This window comes from Caretta caretta, chromosome 3 (assembly GCF_965140235.1).
Source record: "Caretta caretta isolate rCarCar2 chromosome 3, rCarCar1.hap1, whole genome shotgun sequence".
Classification (NCBI taxonomy): domain Eukaryota; kingdom Metazoa; phylum Chordata; order Testudines; family Cheloniidae; genus Caretta; species Caretta caretta.
In genome coordinates this window covers 174,211,890-174,233,680 of record NC_134208.1, presented here as the reverse complement: position 1 = coordinate 174,233,680, position 21,791 = coordinate 174,211,890, and the positions used below count along the sequence as shown (strand labels likewise).

The 21,791-nt window shown below is 40.1% G+C and overlaps 1 protein-coding gene across 2 annotated transcripts in view; it reads right to left on the bottom strand.

The window, feature by feature from the left end:
• Nucleotides 1-1,567: 1,567 nt before the first annotated feature.
• The window catches only part of DYNC2LI1 (dynein cytoplasmic 2 light intermediate chain 1), a 62,676-nt gene continuing 42,452 nt past the window's right edge, over nucleotides 1,568-21,791 (bottom strand). Inside the window, exons 12-14 of one of the 2 annotated variants that reach the window (XM_048843012.2) lie at nucleotides 19,906-19,998; nucleotides 4,560-4,659; nucleotides 1,568-1,797 (exon numbers count right to left, since the gene is read on the bottom strand). In XM_048843012.2, coding sequence (XP_048698969.1) covers nucleotides 1,781-1,797; nucleotides 4,560-4,659; nucleotides 19,906-19,998 — 210 coding nt within the window. In that variant the 3' untranslated portion in view covers nucleotides 1,568-1,780. The remainder of the gene's footprint in view (nucleotides 1,798-4,559; nucleotides 4,660-19,905; nucleotides 19,999-21,791) is intronic. The other variant, XM_048843013.2, reaches the window with a different exon arrangement.

The window sequence follows — 21,791 nt, the reverse complement described above, 5'->3', positions numbered from 1 at the left end:
TCATATCTTTTTCCTTTCAGTTAACAGTTTTAACTCATGTTGGAAGCAACATGTTAAATACTATGAACAAAACACTTAACTAAAAATTTCAGTTTATGAAGTACACATTTTGGGTATTTTTTTAATTCATAAAAATATTTTAACATATTTGTAAGTGCACTTAATAAAGAGGTGCAGACATGGGAACAAATGTAATTTGCTTTGTTAGGGATTATTCTTGCAAGCTTGATGACCAAGGGGCACAACAATATTTCCTCTAACAGCTGTACCTCACCTTCCCCACCCCGTCCCAAAATAAATAATTTAAAAATATCAAAGCATAATGTAATAGACATGGTAATTCGGTTGTATGACAGGACTTTACTTTCTTCGGTTTTCAAGTTATTAATGCAAAGGGTGAAACTAAGATATTACAAGTATGAATTAAAGTGAATATATGTGAATCTGTACATAAATTTGAGCTCAGAAATTGTGAAATTGCACAGCACCTGTGACCAAATATGTTACACATAATAAACTATAACATTCAGAGAAGGAAAAATTCATGTTAGATCATCCTGCCCAGTCCCTTTCCAGTTCAGGATAGTTCACCAAGGAATTTTCTTATGTGCTCTAGCCCAGTGGTTCATCTGTCCATTTTTGTGGTAAGATGACATACTGCTCATAGGCCACCTCTTGTCTCAGTACCTCAATAGTCTATTGCTTGGTTCTCAAAATATTTCATCCTGCTGATGGACAAAAGGCTGAGCTGTACTGGTTTATGCGAAGTTTGACTTTCTCTATCAATGACATTTCCATCTTTTCTAATTGCACTAGAAGACTATGATACTGAACATTAAGAATAATTTTCTACCATTAATCTAAATTTCCTTTTATTAATGCACACAAATATCCCACAATGTGTGTATGAAGGGGTGGGGACTTATATTTATTGATAGTGTAACACCTTCATTAAATTAGAGCATTAAACTTGACAACCATAACAAACTATCACTTCCAGGATGGGTAGCAGAACGGTTCTCATTGTCCAGAAATCGTAACAGTACTCAATCTTATTGGTGAGCAGGAGCCACAACATAGCTCTATGCAGAATGGGTATAGTCTTTGGGAATGTTCTCCTGTACAAGATTAACAGAACCTGGTTTTAACTACATTATATCAGGCAGCTTGTGTGAAAGTCTCTCTCTTATAGCACTTATCGTTTAATGGGTTAATTAGTACGTAAAATATGTATCTGCAAACTGGGAAACATCTGACTCTGTACACATTATATTTTGTGTACACAGGTACAGCTCTAGGCTTGCAATAATCTGTTTATGCCCTTAAATGTCTATTTTATGTAGGAACTTAAAAAAACCAACAAAACATATGGCCTTAAGAGTCCCGTTCTTCATATTTAAACCCATCTATGCGAATAATCTTTTTTAAATTTTCCAAAATCTACTTGAGTCTGAGGATCCAGGTTTATTTTCTCACCAGAAAACACCTTCAGTTCACATGATGTTATAAATTAATAGTTAAATTCATGTACTAAGTTTTTTATAATTTAATAATAAATGCAATCATGCTATATTAACTGTTTATTGTATGTTTGCAATTTGGTATTACATATTTTTCCAGTTGTATAAAACACCAGTTTCAATTACTTTGTATAATACTCAAAAATGATGATTGATCTTAACATGTACAAGACATAAAATTAAAATCAGTGTGAGAGCTAAACACTTATCTCAATCAAGATTCAAACTCCATTTCTTTCCAGGATTTAGAGGCATTTTTCTTATATTGTTCTAGTTCCTAAAACACAAACACATACCAAAACACTTAGCATAACATTCCCAGTAAAATAATAATAAAATGCATACAGCTGTAACTTTCCAATCTACATGCAGTTTAAGGCTTCTAGCTATGTTTCTAAATCATACATTATCAAATTTTGAAATAGTACACAAAGAAATTTTGATCACATCTTAATAAAATTAAATAAGTTTAGCACTAGAGGCTGACTAAGTTGCTGTCAGGAGAGAGATCTAGATGTGATTTCCTCTCCTAGCTATTCACTTGCCAGGCCAGGACAGGCCAAGCCCCAAATTGGAAGCACTATGGAAACATGGAAATTTGCGGCTATATATTGAATATACTTTAACTTTATTGCTTTGTTTGTGTCACAGAGCCCTAGATTACAATGGCAAAAATAGTTTCTTATGCACAATGGGTCAAAATTCAGGACTTTGTCCATTCCAAGCAGTGAACTCTGTACAAGGTACTGTCCATGAGACTCCTATGGGGGAAGGAAGCCATTTCACAGAGATTACTTTAACACATGACTGAAGTAATCCCTCCACAGCCCCAAAGACTTCAATTGGCCGGGAGGGGGGGTGGGGGGGCAGAGGACCAGCTGAGTCACAAAACTGTGGATCCACTCTGTTACCCATGCTAATTCATCAGGATCCTTTACAAAGCTGGAGCTGCACGGGGGGGTGTGCATTCCATCCAAATCAAGCCCTTGGCCCTCTTGTATGAGTTGTTCTACTAGTGATAACTCTGTGGCCAGGGAGATGAAGCTAGATTTCCCTCTTCATTAGTATGCTCAATTTTGGCCAGAAAGTAGTAGCCTGAAACATTTCTTAAAAGATCACAAAGGGTTTATTTGACATGTACAGGAAGATTCTTCCCTCTACATTTATTTGTTTTTAATCAGCTATTCTGAATAATCCCTTTATGAGCTATATTTTAGTTGAAGGAGATGTGTACATCTGAATGTAAATATAAGCAAAAACTAAAGATGTAGCATTTCAGAAGAAGTTAATCCCAGTGAGTACTGGGAAGTCTTTAGGAAAAAAGCTTTGAGGAACAGATTATTAAGAACAGCAGTAAAAGTTGTTACTGTGAAGATATTAAAAAGGCAGGCACTCAGAGGCAATCACCACTATAGCATAAAGAACAATAGCCGGTTAGACAAATGGACCTACATGACTTTATTCCATCCAAAAATATTACTATGAATTTTGATGCATATAAAAAGCTTTAGAAACATTAGCAGATAACAGTTTTTATCTTTTCGTTTCATGCAGTGATGTGTACCGTATGGCATCATAGTTCTTAAAGATTTATGAGCAGAGTTATTTAAAAGTCACTATGTCTTCTTTACATAAACATGACTCCAAGTTAGCTAAAGGATTGTATTATTCTAATTACAGCCATATAATTTTAGGTCTATCGTTATCTACTGTTTGCAATTTCAAAGATCAGTTATCCACCTGCTACTGCATTAGAGTAGCATGTTTAGCTATACCATACATATAAAATTAATTATGCTGGAAATTCCCATTTGCATTTATTAGTTTACATGAAATTTTGACATAGCACAGTTATAACTCACCAAACCACTTTAGTATTAGTTTTTAGCTACCAAAAAGACCTTCCTGCTATATTTTCAAGGAAATACACACTGTATCTGTGTTTTATGTTACAACTCTAACCTGAGGCTAGCTGCTTGGAGACTGAAGGAGGAAAGTCAGTGTGATGGCTTCCCTTTCTTGACCAGGATCTCTTCTGAAACTAAATGCTCAAGCAATAAGGAACCAAAAATCTATTGAGCCTTACCTCCCATGCAATCCTACTGCAATCAATGGGGTTGAATGGGCTGCAAGTCAAAACAGAATTTTGTGCAAGCTCTTGTCATAGCTTAAGAATTCATGCAAGGGCAGTTGGTATGGCAGTCTATTAAAGGCAGCCATCAAGTAAGATTCTCAAGTGATTTAAACTGGCATAGCTCCATAAACTTCAAGAAATAGATGTTGATTTGCTGAAGAGCCAGCCCTTCCATTTAAGTGAATAAGGGAACGTATTTTAAGTCTAGCAGGCCTGTTAATAATCAGGACTCATTACTTTATCATGTTTTAAGAAGAAAAACAAAATAAGGCAGAGAGAGACAGAGGATGCACTGGATTTCAGGCATCCTTTCTAAAACCAGACAAAGGGATAGAACAACAGTGCTAGAAACCTTTGCAAATTCCAGAGCCAGTCTCCAGGAACCACAGTTCAGTAACTCTTGTAAATGTGACTGGCGGCAGGGGAGTTCCAGTAGCTTGTGAGGATGGGGTGGGAAATCAGAGAAGAAAAGGTGAACACAAACCAGTGATTAGTATGAGGACTGAGCAAGTGTCATATGAGTGCTATCTTGATTTTAATGGAATGGACAAGATAAAATAATAGATATTTCACAGGAATTATTCAGGCAAATTGACATGAAAGCCACACTTGTTTGCGTTTAATAGAAATGATGGTCATGAGGCTTGTGGAGAATAATGGGAGGCATAAGCTAAAACGATATAGGAATGGAGAAGATTTCTCCTAAAAAGTGAATATGGAAATAAAATATGAAGTAAATATATGCCCCTTTTGAGAAAAATGTACAACCTCAGAGTCTTGAATCTTCTTTTAATATAGATTTAAAGCTATTTTTAGTGGTTAAATCAAATGTTATTTCAGTACAACCTAACTAATCTGTACACCTGATAAAGTCACACAACGAAAAATTCTCTCTCCATACTTACCAAAGCCAGCATCTTTCATTATCAAGGGAGCCAGCATGCTGGCTGATGCAGATTCTCCAAACCCTTCGTTTTCCCTCAGGTTTGAGGCATTTTCCAATATCTTCAGGAAAATAGGTTTGTAGTAGTATTTTACAGTGTTTTGTAAGAAGGGGTGCTGCCATTTGCTCACCGAAAAAAGATTCTGAAGATAGTGTCTGATTTTCAGGGAGGTGTTGTTTTGTGTGTCTGATCTTGGTTAAGTCACTTGATCTCCATTTGCTTCAGTTAATCACTGCAGTTTTTTTAAATCATATTCTTCTAAGAATCAATGGTTCAGATCTATTTATCATTTAGGCACATTGGCCCTGATCCGTACAAGGTATTTAGGTGCCTCAATCCCTCTTTAGGCACCCAAGTCTATAATTTAGGTGCCACTGACATTTTCAAACCTACTTCTCAGCTGCTGCCTTAACCCTGTACCTTGGCTGAAAATTCTACTGGGCAGCAGGCTGTCTATGGGCTAAGGGTCTGTATTAAGAGGAGCTACACCTAAGTATCTTTAAGGAACTGGGCCTCCCTGCGACCCTGTCTATTGGTTTAGTCACCATGCCAAGGTGAATAGTAAAGTGATAAGAAAAGGAGTACTTGTGGCACCTTAGAGACTAACAAATTTATTTGAGCATAAGCTTTCATGAGCTACAGCTCACTTCACTGGATGCATTCAGTGGAAAATACAGTGATGTTAACTGTAAAATATTATTTATACAGATATATCAAAATACAGCTTGCTAAAAAATTAAAAATCTCAGAGTCAAGTGTTAAGTATTAAGGCCCCTGTAATAAGACATTTCATGATAACCTAAGCACCTTTCCAAATAAATTAATGGGAGTCCTCAAGATGCACATTTGGAAGAAGTCCCTTGAATACAAGCAAACATTACAATATAAACTTAAAAGCTATTAGCAATTTAAAATTCTAAGTACAGCTAACACACGTACACAAGTGTCCATTATGATGGCACAACACTAGTATTTAGACACTCACTACCTATTCAGGAAGTACAGCAACAGAAAATTCAGGGTACCGCAGGACCTTCAAAGAGATCAATCCTATACCCCACACCTGGGGTGACCTTGAATAACTATACTGAGGTAAAAATTATAGTGCTTTTCTGCACTAGGATTTTACAGAGATGACTATCTCAAGTTACCTATCTTGATGTAAAAAAACCACCATTTTTGCTGTGAAGAAAAAGTCTTAGAACTTCAAATGTTGTTAGGTAATACATGCCTCTTCTATTATGAAGAATTAAAATCCCATGGAATATTATAACAACCAAACTAATGCAACAGAACCTTGCTAATTTGCACTAGTGACAAAGAGACCCATTGCAAATGTAAGTCAGTTTTGAAAACTAGCAAGCGAACAAATTTTAAAAATACTCTCTTCCGATATTGTTGTCAACAGATATTTAGCTTTACCTAATTATAACTACAATTAACAGTAAACTTAATAAATGTAAAGAATATTTTGTGAAACTAATGAAATACATCAGTGCAGAATCTGCTACTAAATCTTTGATGAGTTGTGAGAAGATTCCACCAATGGCTCTGTGGATATGGGGAAAGCGGAGGATGTGATATACCTTGACTTTAGCAAAGTTTTTGATACAGTCTCCCACGGTATTCTTGCCAGCAAGTTAAAGACATATGGATTGGATAGACTATAAGGTGGACAGAAAGCTGGCTAGATCGTCAGGCACAATGGGTAGTGATCAACAGCTCGATGTCTAGTTGGCAGCCGGTATCAAGCAGAGGGTGCCAGAGGTCGGTTCTGGGGCCAGTTTTGTTTAACAACTTCATTAATGATCTGGATGATGGGATGGATTGCACCCTCAGCAAGTTCATGGATGACACTAAGCTGTGGGGAGAGGTACATATGCCGGAGGACAGGGATAGGGTCCAGAGCGACCTAGACAAATTGGAGGATTGGGCCAAAAGAAATCTGATGAGGCTCAACAAGTACAAGTACAGAGTCCTGCACTTAGGTCGGAAGAATCCCACGCACTGCTACAGGCTGGGGTCAGACTGGCTAAGTGGCAGTTCTGCAGAAAAGGACCTGGGGTTACAGTGGACAAGAAGCTGGATGAGAGTCAACAGTGTGCCCTTGTTGCAAAGAAGACTAATGAGATATTGAGCTGCATTAGTGGGAGCACTGCCAGCAGATCGAGGGAAGTGATTATTCCCCTCTATTCGGCACTGGTGAGGCCATATCTGGAGTATTGTGTCCAGTTTTAGGCCCCCCACTACAGAAAAGATGTGGACAAATTGGAGAGAGTCCAGCAGAGGGCAATGAAAATGATTAGGAGGCTGGGGCACAGGACTTAGAGGCTGAGGGAACTGGGCTTATTTATTCTGCAGAAAAGAAAAGTGGCGGGGGGGGGGATATTTAATAGGAGCCTTCAACTACCTGAAGGGGGGTTCCAAAGAGGATGGAGCTTGGCTGTTCTCAGTGGTGGCAGATGACAGAACAAGGAGCAATGGTCTCAAGTTGCAGTGCGGGAGGTCTAGGTTGGATATCAGGAAAAACTATTTCACTAGGAGGGTGGTGAAGCACTGGAATGGGTTACCTAGGGAGCTGGTGGAATCTCCATCCTTAGAGGTTTTTAAGGCCCAGCTTGACAAAGCCCTGGCTGGGATGATTTAATTGGGGTTGGTCCTGCTTTGAGTAGGGGGTTGGACTAGATAACTTCCTGAGGTCTCTTCCAACCCTAATCTTCTCTGATTTTTTGTGCAGATTAGTGATGTTCCAATCTATTTTACAAAATCAACATTAGAAAAGGAAGTATCTGATTATCTGATGAGAGTTTCAAACATATGGCTATCTGGTATAGTAACCTAGATTGGAGCATACTTGGCAAGTTACTCTCCGTCATATCTTTACACCAATGGACAGGCAGAAAAAATATTAGGAAAGATATCTAAATTATTGTTTGCCACACCACTTTTTACAGTTTGCATGCTAAATGCTGGGATCCTGGAGCCTGTCAATGCAGTTAGCACAGAGGCAGCTCAAACAAAGTCTGCTTTTCTACTTCTGTGTGCCTTCTCACTATTCCATCCTGCTGCCTGATGCTACCATGAAAACAGAGATCATTTTTGTCAAAAGGGTTCTAGTAGTTTAAATTGAATCTTTGTTTCAAATTTGTAAATAGAACAGTTATTTACACTATAGTAACTGGATCTTTGAGATGTGTTGTTCACATGTATTCCACTTTTAGTGCATATGTGCCCCATGCACATGAGACTGGAAACTTTCTAAAAAGCAGTGTTTGTTGGGGCTGCACCCTCTAGCACCCCATAGGCACAGGCTTAAAGGGGCAGGTCAGCCACCGGCGTTCTCTAGTTCCTATACTAAGTGTGGGCAAACTACGGCCCGCAGTCCACATCCGGCCCATCAGACCTTTTAATCGGGCCCTCAAGCTCCCGCCGGGGAGCAGAGTCAGGGCTTGCCCTGCTCGGGTGCTCCAGCTGGGGAGCAGGGTCGAAGGCTTGTCCCGCTCTGCGCATGCTGTGGCTCTGCATGGCTCCCGGAAGCAACAGCATGTCCCACCTCCTACGCATAGCGACAGCCAGGGGGCTCTGCACGCTGTCCCCACCCCAAGCACCGGCTCTGCAGCTCCCATTGGTCAGGAACCGCGGCCAATGGGAGCTGCAGGAGCGGCGCCTGCAGATGGGGCACCACGCCTCCATGTAGAAGCTGGAGGGGGAACATGATGCTGCTTCCAGGAGCTGCGAGGGCGGTGCATGTGGATGGGGCAGCGTGCTGAGCTGCCTGACTGTGCCGCTGTGCCTCCATGTCAGAGCTGGAGGGTGGACATGGCACAATGGACAGGCGGGCCAATGTGAGGTTCCAGGTAGACAGCCAGACATTGTACCCCACGGCTAGGCTGGGGGAAGTCCAACTACCCTGGTCAGCATGATGTTTGTAAGTTTCCTTTGTGTATTTCAATTGCTCCTTGAGCTTTGGGTGTACTTGGACCAGGTGGACAGCCCAGTCTGCAGCTGCATGTACTGAGGCATTTGTGGGTACATCAGGATCAAACCCAGGAAAGAAAATGTAGGTTGCCAAGAATGGACTTTGTTGGGTTGAGGCATGGGTTGCATTGTTATAGGTGAATTCCACATAGTGGAGCAGAGAAAAACAGGCATCCCTTTTGGAAATTCAAGAAACAACATAGGTACTGTTCTAGAATCTGGTTGACTTATTCTGTTTGCCCATTAGTCTGCAGGTGGAAGGAAGACTAGGAGAGGGATTCTCTTCCACCAAAAATGGTGGCATCTTCCACCAAAAACGGAGGGCATCAGTCTGACACGATGCCAATTGGTAGCCCACAGTTGTGGAAGATATTCTACAGAAAAAGGTGTGCTGTTTCTGGGGCAGAAGGGATGCAGTGGCATGGAACAAAATGTGCTGTTTGGCTTGGGAGATCGACCACAACTAGAATCACTGTGCACTCATGATAGCAAGGCAACTTCAAAATAAAGTCTATATATTAATTAGGCCAGGCTAGAGGGGGAATGGGCAAAGGCTGGAGATGGCCAAGCGGTTTTGAGCATGGGCTCTTGGTTCACGACCAAAGATCACAAGCCCTTACATACTCCTTGGTGCATACCTGTAGGCCAGGCCACCAGAAACTCTGCAATATCAGGTCCTGCATCTTGGATTTGCCAAAGTAACAAGTGAGCAGCATGTCATGACATAGTTTCAGGAACTGGACTCAAGGCTGACCTGCCAGAATATAAATACAATCCTTGTGATAGAGGTGATCCTGCAGTCTGAGTTAAGAGCCCGACTGGGCATCTATGTTATCCAGGTCTGGCAGATCATGGTCACAAAGGAGTCATGGGACAGCTGAGAATGGATGGATGGATGACATTAGATTGCTGTCAACTGAGCCACTGACAAAGTTGGACCCTTTAAAGATTGTGGAGAGAAGTTCCTTGCCAGGCTCAAGGTCCTCCTCTTTGAAGGACAGGGGATCTACTTTCTCATTTCTAGCCCCCGAGTGATAGATTACAACAAAAGGACAAATTGGGCAAAAAAGGAGATACCAGTGGATCTGACATTGATTGGGGGAGCTGGCTGACTGGAGGTACTCTAGGTTCATGTGGTCCTTGAGAATTTGGGCTGCGAATCAAGCTTCTTCCAGGACGTGATGCCATTTTTCCAGTGCCACCTGGACTGCCAATAACTCCTTGTCCCTGACATTAAAAAAAAAATTAAGTCCAGGGTCATCGATACCAGCCTCATTAGTGGCATTCAGAAGTTGAGTGAGGGTCTTATGGTGGCCTCTTACTGCCAAAGCGTTGGTGGAACCGTTCTTGGCCTTTAGCTGCTTCCTTTGCTGGACCTATTTAGTGCTGAGTATGAAGGTTTGCATCTCCAGTCACTGTGTGATGAGTGCTCTTTGTGGGCTCTCACCTCTGACAACTGAGCAGAAGATGAGGGAGGCTCTGTCTGACTCTGTAATGGACAGTGGCATTTCTTCAATGCTGAATAATCTCTGCAACCTGGAGTGAACCATCAGCTCATGGAGCATTCTGAAAGCAGTAGAATCTGGTTGGGTAGACCTCTCACCCTCAGGAGTTGATGACGCCCACATGGAAAAAGAATTTCAGGAGAGATTCCCTGGAATTTTGGGACCTTTTAGGAAAGGAGCAATATATAGAGTATTTACATGGTATGTATATGTATGATATGTATCCCTGACCATAAAAATGCAATCTACGTCAGTCAATATAATGGAAATACAAAACTGAGTACACAACTGCAAACAATATATACATTCCAGTATATATTACAAAATACAATCCAGCATATAGCAGAATTATCAACTATCCCAATAATCAGAGAAGTTCAAGACAAAATCGGAAACAGTGTTTCAGAAGTATGTCACAGTAAGACAACATTCAATCAACATGAAAAAAAGAGAAAAATGTACAAAATAGGGAACAAATTTATAAAAATAAAGGTCTTTAGTATTCCTCCTGAGTCATTGCATTTTCTTATAGTCAGAAGGTCTTTCTTAAAATGTTAGTGTTTAATCAAGAAAGTAAAATAAGTTAATATAATGAGAAATGTAATGGCAAATTTTATTTTAGGGTAAAATTCAGTCTTAAGACCACCAACACTCCTACTGCCCACGTGACCTACCTGTCTCCTAAGCCACCACTCATATAGCCCCAAGCTACAAACATGTGGCAGAATTTAGAAAGACACTATATCCCATTACAATCACTTGAGCTATCCAATCCCCAAACTACTACACCAAAACACACAACATGTTATAAAAGCATAATACACCTCCTAGCTGCTTTATTATCTTCACTCTTGCAGATAGCTACTCTTCTTCCAACTTTGGCCTTCCTTCTTCAAACTTTGCTCTCTGTATCTTAAAGTATCTTAAAATTGCTGCTGCAAAAATATTTTCTCATCTGTCCTTCCAATCATGCACTTCTCTTTTAACTCCTTCATTTGTTTCCTCCTGTCTTTCATGTAAAATTCAAACTTCTTGTCTTTACCTTCAAGAATATGCACAATTATATTCCTGTTTACATATCTGCTCTCATCTTTTCATACTTTTCCCAAGCCTATTTTCCTTGGTTTCTCTCTGTTCTCTTGTGCCCTCTTCCATGCTGCCTTCTACACTTTGATTGGTATGTGGCAGATAAAGCATGAGGCTACACACTGAATGAGGACAATAAAAAGAAATATTGAGCAACTACCTATTCACTGAGGCAGAGGGGTCTTGGGGAAAAAAACAGTATGTAATCACATGACTAAAATCTGTTGTCTTGTTGTCAGTTAGGGTGACCAGCTAATAACTGTGAAAAAACAAGACAGGGGTGGGGAGTATTAGGCGCCAAAAAACGGGACTGTCCTTATAAAAACGGGACATCTGGCATGCATACTCATAATGCATATACACATAATACATGTATTTAATGTAATTTCCTAATTTAAAAAACCCAAAGCCATCTATTCATGAGTAGATTTCTCCCTGATTTCTACAAATCTGATAGACTCAGTGCTTAACGATGAAAACAAGTCTATCATGATCATGCATCAGTGAAAATACAATTTTCCCCTCCCGGACAAACTGGACTTGTAAAAGATGGAGATTGAACTCCACTCATTTGAAAGATAAACATTTTCAGAACTAAGCCACAGAAGACATTTGTTTTTTCCCCCCTAAGCAAGTGACACACTAGATGTATCCCAAGGGGTGGATCGGGATATACTAAAAGCCTTTATTGGGGGCAAAACCATTTTCTTCCCAGAAGGTAGACAGTTCCTGGAATTAACCGAACAACTTAAAGCTATGGATTTAGAATGTACAAGCTACCCCTCCAAATAAAAAAAAAATCTATAAAAATTAATTATTGCTGGTATGAAATAAATGGACTTACTTCTGCACAAACTGAATTTGCTCTTTTTAGGCTTAAATAAACACACAAGTCAGGGGAGAGAGTGGAGAAAATTCTCACATACAGATCAAAAGTGAGAGGTCAAAGGTCCCAAATAGCGTCACTTAAATCAGAACAAGGGCAGGTTATCACTAATCAGAAAGAGATCAATGATCAATTTTTGAAATTCTACCAGGCTCTATACAATTATGATTCACCACCTGCCCCAGAAGAACTGAGTACTTTTATTAAATCTCACAAATCTCAGAAAAGCAACAGCCCAGGATGGCCTCTCCCTTGCAATCAAAGGAACTAATCAAGGCCATGGGGAAAATGAGTCCGAGCAAGACCCATGGCCCTGATGGCGTACCCCTAAAATTCTACCAAAGTTTCAAGGAAACTCCAACTCCTATGCCATTATACATTTATGAATATCTTTTAAAGAAAGGTACCTTACCTCCTATGATGAGGGAAGCCCTAATTACTGTACTGCTTAAACTAGGTAAGGATGAACAAAAGTGTAACAGCTAGATCCATTTCTTTAATCAATACTGATATAAAATGCTTGCTAAGAGGCTTGAAAATGTAATAAGTTATATGGTTAACCCCATCAGGTGGGACTTCTTAAAAAATCCACAGTTCAGACAACACACATCAGGTAATTAGCGTTATGGCATTTCATAAGCATTTTAGAAATTTCCATGCAATCATTTCCACTCAGTGAAGAGAAAGCCTTTAATAGAATGAACTAGCAATATCTGTTTTTTATCCTGGATAAATTTGGTCTGGGGAAATCATTTATTTCATGGGTAAAGCTGTTATATTCCAATTCCAACTCTTGTATCCTAAGAAACAGTACAGTACTCAAGCCATCTTTGATCTGTTTCGATGAACTAGACAAGGATGCTTCCTCTCCCCTCTCTTATTCAACCTAGCATTAGAACCACTTGCAATATTAATTAGGGCACCCCAAGTCATTCCAGGAATCAAATCAAGGACTCAGGAAACAAAAATCCTTCTATATGCAAATGACATATTAAAAATCTGGATCAATCGATCCCAAATATTCCACAAACAACAGATAACTTTGGTAAATTCTCTGGCTGCAAGATTAATTGGGATAAGTTGGAAGCAATGAAATCTCACTGGATTTAATTGGAAGTGGCTTTTCTATAGTGCTAATTAGATGACAGACAAATCTCAGAAATCTTGGTATCATGTTCCCTAAGGACATTAAAAAACATAGCCAAGATCAGCCTAGCCCCGTTAATCATGCAGTTAGCAAACCATTTAAATAGATGGCAGAAACTATGTCTCTACTTCAGGGAGAAATAAACATAATTAAAATGAATACTCTCCGGATTGGCTCCAGCAGGAAGCAGAATCGGTTTCTCTTTTACCCTTTCCTAGTGTGCTGCACTTGGACTACTACTGATTCCCTAAAGATCAACTACCAATTATGGCAGCCAGAAATACTTGAAATACTATGTCCCCTAAACTTAAAAATCACCCCTTTCTACATACCCAGGCCTCTATCTGAGGTAACTCAAAACTCGGTATAGCAGGCAACCCCATCATTTGGCCAGATTAGCTGATCTCCAAGATCCCTTTCCCAATCCAATTGATTGAAAATAGCACAGGTAGAAGGGAGGGGCTTCAGGAGTTGCAGTTGTGGTGGATGATAAAACCGTAGGTCTGAATAGAGCATCTCATGACAAGTGCTGCTCTACGGCATAATGCTGTCAGAATGTATGGACTCATGCCCAGATTGCTGCTTTGCAGATGTCCATAATGGGCACATTATTGAGGAAGGCTATTGAGGAAGAGTGTGCTTGGGTGGAGTGTGTGTGGGTCCCCAGTGGGGGTTGTAGCTGTTGATGATGATAACAAAAGTCAATAGAGCAGGAGATCCATTTAGACAGCCTCTGCTTAGACAAAGCATCTCCCTTAGATCATTTTGTGATGGAAATAACTTTGATGATTTTCTGAAAGTCTTTGTCCTCCCAATGTAAAATGCTAATGCTCATTGGAAGTCCAGGGTGTGGAGTGTTGTTTCTCATTTATTCCCCTGATGTTGTGGGAAGAACAATGGGAGACGAATGGGCTGATTCAGATGGTATGAGAAAACAACATTAGGTAAGAACTTGGGATGTGGTCTAGGGGTAACTTTGTTTTTGAAAAATGTTGTGTCTGAGGGGTGTGCTATGAGGACCCCCCATTCTCCTACTCATTGGGCAGATGTGATAGTGACAAGAAAGACCGTCTTCATCAAAAGTTGGAGAAGTGACCACAAAACTAATGGTTCAAAAGGGGACCCTGTAAGGCATCGCAGCACCAGATTGAGGTCCCATGATGGAGTTGGGGCTCGTATTTTGGTGTAAAGGTCACAAAGACCTTTCAGAGAGCAGTTAGTGATCAGGAGGCAAAGACTGAGAACTCATCCACTTTGTGGTGAAAAGCCGTGATTGCTGTGAGGTGTATTCTGTTCGAGCTCTTGGAGAGACCTGATTTCTTAAGTTCCAATATATAGTCCAGTACCATTGAAAAAAAGAGAGGAAAGTCACCATAATTTGTCTATTTTGGCACTATGTATTGAATCTTTTACATTTGTGCATGTAGGTATGTTGAGTAGTAGGTCTCCTGCTGTTTAAAAGAATGTCCCTTACCTCCTCTGAATTGGTCATTTTACTGTCTCAGAGTCATGGAGCAGCCATGCATTCAGCTGAAGTCTTGCCAGTTTTGGGTGGTGGACCTGGTCCACATCCTGAGACAGGAGATGTGGTAGAAGGGGAAGAGTGCATGGTGGGAACATAGCCAACTTCAAGAGGTAAGGAACAGTTTGTCTGGGCCACATGGGGGCTATCTAGAGGACTCTGGAGTTGTTGGGCCTGATCTTTTGTATGACCCCAGAGAGGAGAGGAGGAAAGGCATACAGTGGAGGTGCATTCCATTTGAGGAGGAAAGCATCTCCTAGAGAGCGGGGTGCCAATCCCGCTCTCGATCACAAGAGTGGCCACTTGGCATTTTGGGTTGTTGCAAAGAGGTCTATAATTGGGAACCCCCAGAGTTTGAATATGCTCTATGAATCCTGGTTTTCCTTTCCCATTTATGGTCCTGGGAGAATTTTCCATTCAGCGCATCTGAAGTAGTGTTTTGGCATCCTGGTAGGTAGGAGGCTGAGATGTCGATGTTGTGGTTGATGCACCAAGTCCATAGTAGCACGGCTTCTGTGCATAGGGAGTGTAACTGTCCCCCTCTTGTCAGTTTATATAAAACATACAAGTGACATTGTCTGTCACAACCTTTATGGCCTTGTCCCTGATCATGGCTAGGAAGTGTGAGCATGCATTGTGGACTGTCCACAGCTCTAGCAGGTTTATGTGTAGTGTGGATTCGAATGGGGACCAGTGGCCTCGGATCATGTGGTTGTGCAGATGTGCACTCCCTTCCCCAATCTAGCAGGGAAGCATCCATTCGGAGTATCATCGATGGAATGTTCTGTGTGAAGGAGACTCCTGCCCAAACGCTGTTTAGTTGAGCCCACCAATGTAGAGAGTTTTTTTATAAACTTTGGTTGGCATCATAAGATGTTTGTTTATGCTGTGTCTGTGAGGAATATATACTGTCCTGAGCCAGCCTTGCAAGCATCACATGTGCAGTCTGGCATATTTGACGACAAATGTTGTTGATGACGTGGCCTAACAGTTGGAGGCAGATCCTGGCCAATATCAGGGGGCTGGCTTGCATTGTTGTGATTAGATTGACTAGAGTAGTAAACCTGCATTGGGGCAGTGAGGCTGTAGCTTCCAGAGAGTTGAAATAGGCCCTGATGAACTCCTGTCTCTGCACAGGTGTGTTGATTTTTGTTTTGTTTATTTGAAGACCTAGATGTGTGAAGAGAGCTACTGTCTTTTGGATAGCTTTTAGTGCTTCTTCTCAAGTTGAAGCTTTGAGTAAGCAATCATCGAAATAGGGGACTATTATGACCCCTTGTCTGCAGAGGTGAACAGCAAACCGCACAAGAACTTCTGAGAACATTGATGGAGCAGTGGATAGTCCAAAAGGGAGTACTTTGTCCTGGAAATGATCTGTTGCCAGAAACCACCTGTGTGAGGGACGTATCATTATGTGGAAATATGGGTCCTGGAGGTTGAGGATAGAGAACCAGTCCACTTTCTAGTGCTGGTTGTGCAGGTGTGCCCCCCAATCTAGCAGGGAAGTGTCTATTCTCAACCATTCTTGCTGAAACTTTCCCCAAAAAAACCCCTCAGCCTGAGGCAGGCACGCACCACAGCAAATTTCAGCCAGAATGGCTAAAATTTGGCGAAGTTGTAAAGAGCTGAAAACAGCATCTTATAATTGGAAGTGTTGGGCAATTGTAACTACAGGGTTTGCTACATGTCACCTATAATTTATATTACAATAGAACCAAGAAGCATGACCAGGAATGGGGTTTCATTATGCTAGGTGCTGTACCAACACAAGGGCAGACATGGTCCCGGCTAAATTCTGTTGTAATGGCTTAGTACAACGCTTTAAAGGAAAATTAAATAGACTGTCACCCTAAGTCCAAAATTGCACATGAAATAATTTGAAATAAATGTGTTTAAATGAAAGTGTATATTTAAATTGAAAAACAAATGTATTCTACAGTATCTGAATGACTCTCTGAGAAACTCAAAGCATTGTTTTACAGAATACATTTTTGTATAAATGTTTCTCTCTGTATTTAAAAAGATATACCTTAATTTATTGAATATCAGAATCTAAGAAAGAAAATTAGACTCCTACAGCATGTAATATTTTGCTGTTAAGATAGGAATGGTTTCAGTACTCATTTTCACACAGTTATGGGAAATCTTCAGACATTTAAAAATTGAATGTAGCCAGAGCACTGTTTTCTTTTAGTTGTATACTGCTATCTTACTGCATTTAACATCAAATGAAATTCAAACATCATAAAAGGTTATTTTCATAAAAACAGTGTAAATGTAGCAATAATCTTATAATAACTGAACATAAAGATAGAAAATTTTAGGAAACAGCTGCAGCTAACTAAAAGTAATTTTCTTTTGAATGAAACTTCTCATTTAATGCCTCGATTTTTCTTGTAACAGTACCACTAAAAGAAGCTGTGTTGACTTCCAATACCCTTAAAAACAGATGGAAGTCTTTTAAAAACCAGTCTTTTTTCCCTTAAAACCAGAAAAATAATTTTCAGTATGATTTAATCAACACCTACCAGTATCTTGTTTTACTAGATAAAAAATACTATCTATAATAACAAGTTTAATATAATTGTAAGCTAAAGATATTTAGTACGAAATTACCCTATAAATTCCATATTAGCATATAGATTAAAAATTGCTTTGATATGCAATGATCTCTGAGACAACTGTTAACATAACAGACATATACAAAAACTGTATTGGGTTAACAATTAAATACAGATAATATGTAAGTTCATAGTCCATAAGGAATTCTTTAAACTCATTTATTTTTGATATCATACAGTGTGATTTATATGGACATTCTTGGACAGGTAACTGCAGGTTAATTGCCTTAAGTAACCTAGCATACCTGAGGTAGTCTGCAGTGTGCATATTTACTTACAGGTTATTCCTAGGTCAAACGTAAACACTATATAACTATGATAGCAGTATTAATATAATCATTAGGCTCATCTTTACTGGCATGCGAAAAGATTAAATTAGCTACAATAAATGTGGGATTACTTTAGATTAGTTGCAGTGCATTTCTGTAAACGTGCCTTTCATTTTAGGAGGGGTTGCTGGAAAAAATATGATGGCTAGGCTTTTATAGTCATAGCCTTTCAAAGGTCTTCCACATCTACCATCTTAGATGACTGTTATAAAACTTTGTTTGAACGAAAGTAACCTACTTTAAACCAAGTAACCTCATCTAGTTTTGTGAAAAGAAGGTGCCAAAGCTGAGTGAAACAGTCTTCACCCATCTAAACAATAGTGTGTCCTTGTAAAGTAATAAACAGAACTGCATGAAACATTATTTTCACTATCAAAATGTGAAATTGTACTAAATAAAAAAATTACAATGACAAGTGACGTGCTCCCATCTCCAAGTAGAAAATATTATACAAGGCCTGAGCTTTCTAAGTTTAAGAGACCCTAAATAATGAGTGGGACTGGATGGCTCAGGACATTGGTAATAGGATACAAAGCCAGCCCATGTTAACCAAAATTTATTACCACTGATGGCTGTTTGGTGTCCTATAGGCAGAGTCCCACATTTTTCGCAAATGTCAACTAACACAATATAAAATGAAAAAGAATGAAAAACTCACCCTGCAGCTCCTGCCTTGCAAGACTGGGCCTGGCTCCCTAAGCGTTGTGACCTGGCACATGGGGTCAGAGTGCTACTAAGATAGGCACGTGCAAGTCACAGCGTCCACAGAGGGGAGCTGGGGCCAGTCTTGTGGTACAAGTGCCACTGCTGTGGGATGAGTGTAGGGTGGGCTCACTCTCCAGGGTCCCCTTCCAAAAACAATCTTTTCCGGAATTATGTTTTATCACCGCAGGAGTAATAAAACAAAAAGGTATAAAAAATAAAAGGAATTCCAATGAGGCTCTACCTACAGGAAGAGAGCTTGGTAATCTCAGGCCAATTTCCAGTGGACAGGTTTCTACATCGTCAAATCCAAATGGCAAACTTGTTGGCATACAGAGCAGAGATGCTAAGGAATAAACGTGAAACAGACTAACCTATCCTTTCACACCTACAGGTGGTTCCTGTAATTCAGGGCTTATGCAAAATGTCAGGATAGAGTGGAGAAACTTATATTGCCAATTCCCTTTCCTGTTAATCAAGAACTTCAGTCACCAAGACCATCAATCCAGAACCCTTCACAAACACCAACTTAAAATAAAAAATGTAGAACTCTCACACCCCGACACCATTTCCAGGGTTCTTTTGCCCGTGTTCTATAACTAACGCCTCACTGGGCTTGGGTGGACCAAACGAGGAACCATTTCTGCAATCAAGGGTCCCTCATAGAAAGTGCCCAGTTTTTCAATGTCAGCAGACCCCTCCTTTTAAAATCAGAGTACTGTCAGCTTGGTTAAACGTGCACAATCAGACGGATGAGCAAAGCTCGTCTTTAATCAGACTAGTGGATGGAGAGAACTTTATTAGCCCCTGATCTTGTACTAAAGAGCATGAAGTGAAAACAGATAGCTGTAGGACAGGATTCCTATTCCCTCCTGAGAATTATTGCAAGGCAAACCAACATAAATGAGACTGAACATCTCAGTCTTGATTTACAATTTTTGCACAATTTATTTTCCTGCCTTATTACACCCTTCCCAGCAAAAGAGGATCAGTGAACCCAAATGTTTGCAACCAATTTCCTCATTTCTCCAAAACATGGTAGAATTGAAGCCCAGATCTAGGGGAACAGACTCTACTGCCTCTTATGCTGAAAGAAAAGGGTTTTTTTTTTTTTTTTTTATAACAATACTGTTAGAAGCAAACCTGAAGAGGGGTCTCGGAAGGTAGCGAATGAACTGTTCATGTCTGAACCAACAATAAGACACAGGACTTTTAGACAATGTCTAAGTGCTGGTCATGATCAGATTCCAAGAGTGAGAAGAGAGGAGAAAGATCAACCAACGAGGGTGAGATGGTTTCAATTGGTTCTCAAAAGCCAAATGTAGATTCTATGAGTATACATACTAACTGCCTTAGAAATGCTGATGAGTAGGGACAGCTGACTGTAGTAACATGAGCAGCAACACAATAATGTACAGGTTTCAGTATGCATCTGATGAAGTGAGCTGTAGCTCACGAAAGCTTATGCTCAAATAAATTGGTTAGTCTCTAAGGTGCCACAAGTACTCCTTTTCTTTTTACAATAATGTACCTGATTCTTCTGAGCTCTCATTGCATCAACTTCATACTCAGCATACTGTGGATCCTGCGCAGGGTCATTGACATCTTTTAAATCTCTAGTACTCTGAAATTTGAAAAAAAGGATAAAAAACACCATAAGTTGAACTTTCAGTGCTTTAACAGAATACTTACTAAAGAGTCTGAGGAACATAATACAGGTCATTCAAATGCATGCAAAAAAATAAGCATTTATCATCCATCACTCACATAATTCAATGCAATATATTCATTTGCGAAGCAGCAAACTTAGTATTTAGGGCACAAGAGTCATCCCCAACAGTTTGGTCTTTTCTGCAGGTGCAATGGAGGTTCCTTAGTGGTCTATCAAGTAAAAAAACCAAACAAACATACTATCTGGGCCCATGGAAGACAACCTCAGCTCTCTTTTCTGGATCCTGTATGCGAACAGTCATGAAAGATAGCAAATTCTTCTCTGCCTGTGACATTCTTTCTATCACCTCAGATTAACTCTGCTCACTGCTTACTTCCTGGTTTTGGAATGGATATAAGCATTCATGCTTCAGAGCACAAGCCAACCTCTAATTATGATGAATGAGGAAATGTCCACCGTGGACAAATTATTCCATAAATGTTCACTACAGGGTTTCTTGCACCTTCCTCAGAAAGAGCTGGTATTGGCCACAATCAGAGACAGAATTCTGGACTTGACAGATCACTGGTATTGATCTCATATGGCCATTCCTATATTGGTGTTCAGACACACCACTGACAGACCTGTTAAAGCAAACTAAAAATATATGCAAAAAAACCAATTTATTTGAGCATAAGCTTTCATGAGCTAAAGCTCACTTCATCGGATCCGAAAGCTTATGCTCAAATAAATTGGTTAGTCTCTACGGTGCCACAAGTACTCCTTTTCTTTTTGCGAACACAGACTAACACGGCTGCTACTCTGAAACCTAAAAATATATGTACTGTGAGATTTAGAAAACTGTACAGCACAAAGTGTGCACTTAACAGAACTGGATGTTTTCCTTTTCCTGAGTGAGGGACCATGACCTCTGGGTCATCTTGTCTTCCAGATTTGCTCCCCACCTTGTGAAGTTTGCTTCTGTAGTGAGTATGCAAGGGTATAGAGTGGTTGGGTTAGCTTTCTGCAAGTTACTTGCATTTACCTGTCCCTAATGGGACATCTGGGAATGACAATTTTGCACTGCATCTGGTAAGGTTCTATGTCTTCATGGGCCCATAATTCTGATGCATGGCACCAACCATTCGAATTGCTGGAGACAACTGGCTATAGTTGACAGCTGCCAGGAAATGGCTAATACGATTCTCTGCACTGGTCTCAAAAGTTCTTGATTTTGAACACTTGGTATGTCTGAATCTTTTCCGCCATCTGGTAAATTATGTTAGTCAGTTTCTCTGGACAGAGCACTGACTGGGATGTTGTCCGTTAACGAATATACTTGCAATCTGAACTTTGCTGTGACTACTACAAGTCATTTCTTAGGACTCTGGGTGCAGAGGGTAGATCAAAAGTAACATTCCTTGTGTGGGAATTGTAAGTTCTCATACACAAATATCATTTTGTCTTCCCCTTGCTGAGAATTCTGTTGATTTGGGAAGAAGGTGTGCCCAGTCTTCATTGGAAGTTTCCGCTCCATATATTTTTAGTAGAAGACTAGTCTCTACTTGAATACCTTTGGTATGGGTAGCGACTAACAGATTGTGATGCTGGCTTTGATAGTGAGAGTTAGTAATTGAGAAAGCAGGGAGGCCCTATTTTTTTTTAATTTTCCCCCCAAAAGCCTCACACCTGCAAGTCTGGATGCAAAGGGTATCTGCAGGGATGACTGATTGCTATTCATGGGTATGAACATGGGTGCTTTTGTA